General features: G+C 30.7%; 1 protein-coding gene across 1 annotated transcript; it reads left to right on the plus strand.

The window, feature by feature from the left end:
- Positions 1 to 780: 780 nt before the first annotated feature.
- LOC107891328 (alpha carbonic anhydrase 7) lies at positions 781 to 2,981 on the plus strand. Its single transcript, XM_016816082.2, has 7 exons — positions 781 to 989; positions 1,107 to 1,312; positions 1,402 to 1,508; positions 1,590 to 1,692; positions 2,078 to 2,236; positions 2,383 to 2,436; positions 2,745 to 2,981. The coding sequence occupies exons 1-7, from the start codon at positions 899 to 901 to the stop codon at positions 2,826 to 2,828; spliced, it is 804 nt and encodes a 267-aa protein (XP_016671571.1). The 5' UTR covers positions 781 to 898; the 3' UTR covers positions 2,829 to 2,981.
- The last annotated feature ends 539 nt before the right edge of the window (positions 2,982 to 3,520 follow it).

Below are 3,520 nucleotides of genomic sequence, written 5' to 3' on the forward strand. Positions count from 1 at the left end.
GTTCCCTCTATTTTGTTATTATGATATAAACATAAAAATATGTACCAAAAATGTAAATGTAAATGTAAATATAAAATTTATATTTAAAATTTAAATAAAAATAATATATAGAAATTATTAAAAATTAAACAAAATATAATATTTTCAATTATCATTCTACAAATATGGATATATACAAAATTTAAATTCATATTTCAAGTCGGTTAGATATGAACAAACATGTATGTTGTTGATAGCTTGAAACCATTTATAAGTTTGGTAGAAGGTGATAATGAACTTTATTTTTTGCTTGTGGGACACAATTTGTTCAAAATTAATAACATATAATTTTGTTTCAATTTCAATGTGTAATGTAAGGCTAAGGGTTTTTTATTTACATAACACAGAAAAAAATTAATTACGAAAATGGGATACATTATAAATTATTTATGAGAATAGTATATTTTCTACAATAAATTTGAGTGTCTTGTATAAGTGGCACCAATTATAAAAAATAATATTTTAATAAAGATAAATAAATAATAATAAATTTAAAAATTTAAAATATTATTTTTAAATTTTACTTATTATTTTATTTATTATTAAAATATTATTTTTTATAGTTGGTGTCACACATCTTGGCAGACACCCAATTTTACGGTAGTAAACATATATTTCTCATAAATAATGTATAATAAGTTACATTTTCATAATTAAAATTTTTTTGTATTATGGTAAAAAAACCCTAAGGCTTTTTTTTTTTTTTTTTGAAAGTAGGCTATTCTATCTTGATGATGCAATGAGAGGGATGACGTACTCTTGCACCAGCGGCTTGTTTATAAATACCGCTAACAATCATGCCCAAATAAGTAAGAAATTTGATGGTTGAGACTTGGAGATCCCAAGGAATTACCAAACCATGGAATTCTTAGGCTATACAAACTTTGCCTTTGTTGTTTTCCTCGTCTCTTTTCACTCTCTGTCGGCTTGCTCTCAATCCGAGTCTGAGGGTATATATATATATTCTCTCTTGCTTCCTTTCCTTTATGTTTACCTTTTAAATAAGTTATTGTTCAAGTTTCAAAAATAAATGAAAATGAGAAGTAAATTTGGATTGTTTGTGACAGATCATGAATTTAACTATGACGAAGAAACAAGGAGGGGTCCATCGCGTTGGGGCACACTCAAACCCGAATGGAGAACCTGCAGCGACGGACGAAAGCAATCTCCTATTGATATTGGAACAGTCCAAGTCAATTCTGAGTTGGGAGAGTTGCAAAGGAACTATACATCAGCTCAAGCTATTTTGAGGAATAGGACTGAAGATGTTGCGGTAAATTATCGACTATACACACACATTTTCCTTATTATTTTCATTTTATTTCAAATAAAAATACATATTTGGTGTATCGTCGTCATCAGGTGGTATGGTCAGGGGATGCTGGAAACATCACCATCAATGGAACAACTTATAGAGTGGTTAACTGTCACTGGCATTCACCTTCAGAGCACACTATCAATGGAACTAGGTATCAAATTTAACTATGTTCTAAGCTCTAAAACTTTCTACTCTAAATTCTAAACCAATGTTTACATATATTTGTTTACAGGTTTCCGTTGGAGATTCACGTAGTTCATCTTGGTCCCCAAAATAAGACTGCTGTCGTCGGGATTCTTTACCGTTATGGCATGCCCGATTGCTTCATTCGTAGCGTATGCCAACATTTTAAATTGTGTTTTGGAAAAAAAAGTTTGAATCGAGTTTTCGATTGTTTGTTCATCTCAAACAAGATCAACTCTAAAAAGTCAAAACTTTATAGATACATAATTATTTTCTTATATGTTTTTTTACCAATTTGTGGTTTAGTACAACTTATTTAGTCTCAATCTCGGATTGGGACGAACAGGATAGAGATTTTATGAAAATGAAAAGAAAGAAAAAGACATTCTCAATTTTACATAATATGGTGAATGATATTTTTACTAGTTTCTTTATTTGTCCAATGAGAGCCTTCATAATTGAATATATAAAGTTTTTAGTGTATGATTTTTGTTATTTCCAAAGTAGTTAATTTGCTTTTGTTGGTGTGGGTAACAGATTTTCCTCCCCATATTAAGCCTTGGAATGGGAGACCAGAATTTAGGGCCTATTAATCCAGAAAGTATAGGATTTCCTGGCTCAAGTTATTATCGATACAATGGCTCACTTACAACTCCTCCCTGCTCCGAGAACGTGATTTGGACAGTCTTCCAACAGGTCTTTTCCTTAAAACTTTTGCCGGATATGTATATAACTTTAAATGAAGAGTAGCTGAAACGTATATTTTAAAATTTGCATGACGATCAATATCTGATTAGTGTTATTACTAATTTGTTTGCATTGTAATCTTCTTAATTATAAAGCCCATGACGGTCGCTCCGTTTCAAATTGAAGCGTTACAGGCTGTACTTCCTCCTGTAAGTGTTTTCAAACTCAATGCAACTCACCTTCAATTCAGAATTTTCATTTTATATATGAATTTTATGTGTTTAGGAACAAGATCAATAATTAAATCAACATGAGTTTGAGTAAGAATTAAGCTAATATAGATAGCAAGAAGGATGGTCTCCCCAACATTTTAATCTAATTAGGGGTGGGTCAAGTTTTGATAATCAAGGAGTCCAATATATAATTTTACTGAAAATTGAAATGCTTTCCTTGAATTGAAAATTGAATGAGGTTTATTGATTTCTTCTCTTCTTCCCCCCCCCCAACTATTTTACAGCAAAACAGGAACAATTCAAGGCCAACTCAACCACTCAATAACAGAACTGTCTTATTCCGTCCAAGGAGGAGTATTTTCACTTGAAAACATATGAACCATGTCTAACCCTTAACTCTGTACGACGTAAGGGTGTACCTTTTATACTTAATAAAAGAAATTAATGAACCATATGTCTCACTTCTATATATAATATAAAGCTGTTACCTAAATTTTACCCACTCACTATGTGGGTGATAAGTGAGTTTTTCCATGCTTACTTATATTTTTATTCTCATATATAGGTTTTGATTTTTGATTTAGTTCTGCTTAAACCCAATAACATATGCTTGGATCTATGCATTATTATACATTGTATAATATAACAAAACTTTCACAATACATATCTGAGTTTTATTTTAGCAATTGTGGTTTATTTCAGGAAAATGGAGATTTTATCTTTCTTTTTTTTTTAAGTTTAAAAAATGAGTTATAATACCTACAGTGTGCAAATTAAAAAAAATGGTGCGTCCAAATAAAATAATAATAATTTAATGCCTCCAAATGCTTAAGAATTGAGGATGGCAGAATTCCAATGGATGCTGATACGTAAACAGATCTCCAACACAAGGAAGTAATCTCTTCGAACCTTTAAAAAAAGAAATCTTTAAGCTAGAATGCTATTACTCAAAACTTGTATTAACCTGGGCTTTAATGGCTAGCTTATCCATGCATTTTTATAAGGGGTGGGACTCGTATTTTTGGCCGAACAAATAGCAACGTCTCAACGAGAAGTTTCT

The sequence above is a fragment of the Gossypium hirsutum genome, chromosome D09 (genome assembly GCF_007990345.1).
Source record: "Gossypium hirsutum isolate 1008001.06 chromosome D09, Gossypium_hirsutum_v2.1, whole genome shotgun sequence".
NCBI lineage: Eukaryota > Viridiplantae > Streptophyta > Magnoliopsida > Malvales > Malvaceae > Gossypium > Gossypium hirsutum.

Bases quoted from the DNA above. Each gene is read 5' to 3' on its own strand.
- LOC107891328 (XM_016816082.2), top strand. From the start codon at position 899: ATGGAATTCTTAGGCTATACAAACTTTGCCTTTGTTGTTTTCCTCGTC. The intron at 990-1,106 runs GTATATATATAT...TGTTTGTGACAG, and splicing joins CTCTCAATCCGAGTCTGAGG to ATCATGAATTTAACTATGAC. The intron at 2,437-2,744 runs GTAAGTGTTTTC...ACTATTTTACAG, and splicing joins TACAGGCTGTACTTCCTCCT to CAAAACAGGAACAATTCAAG.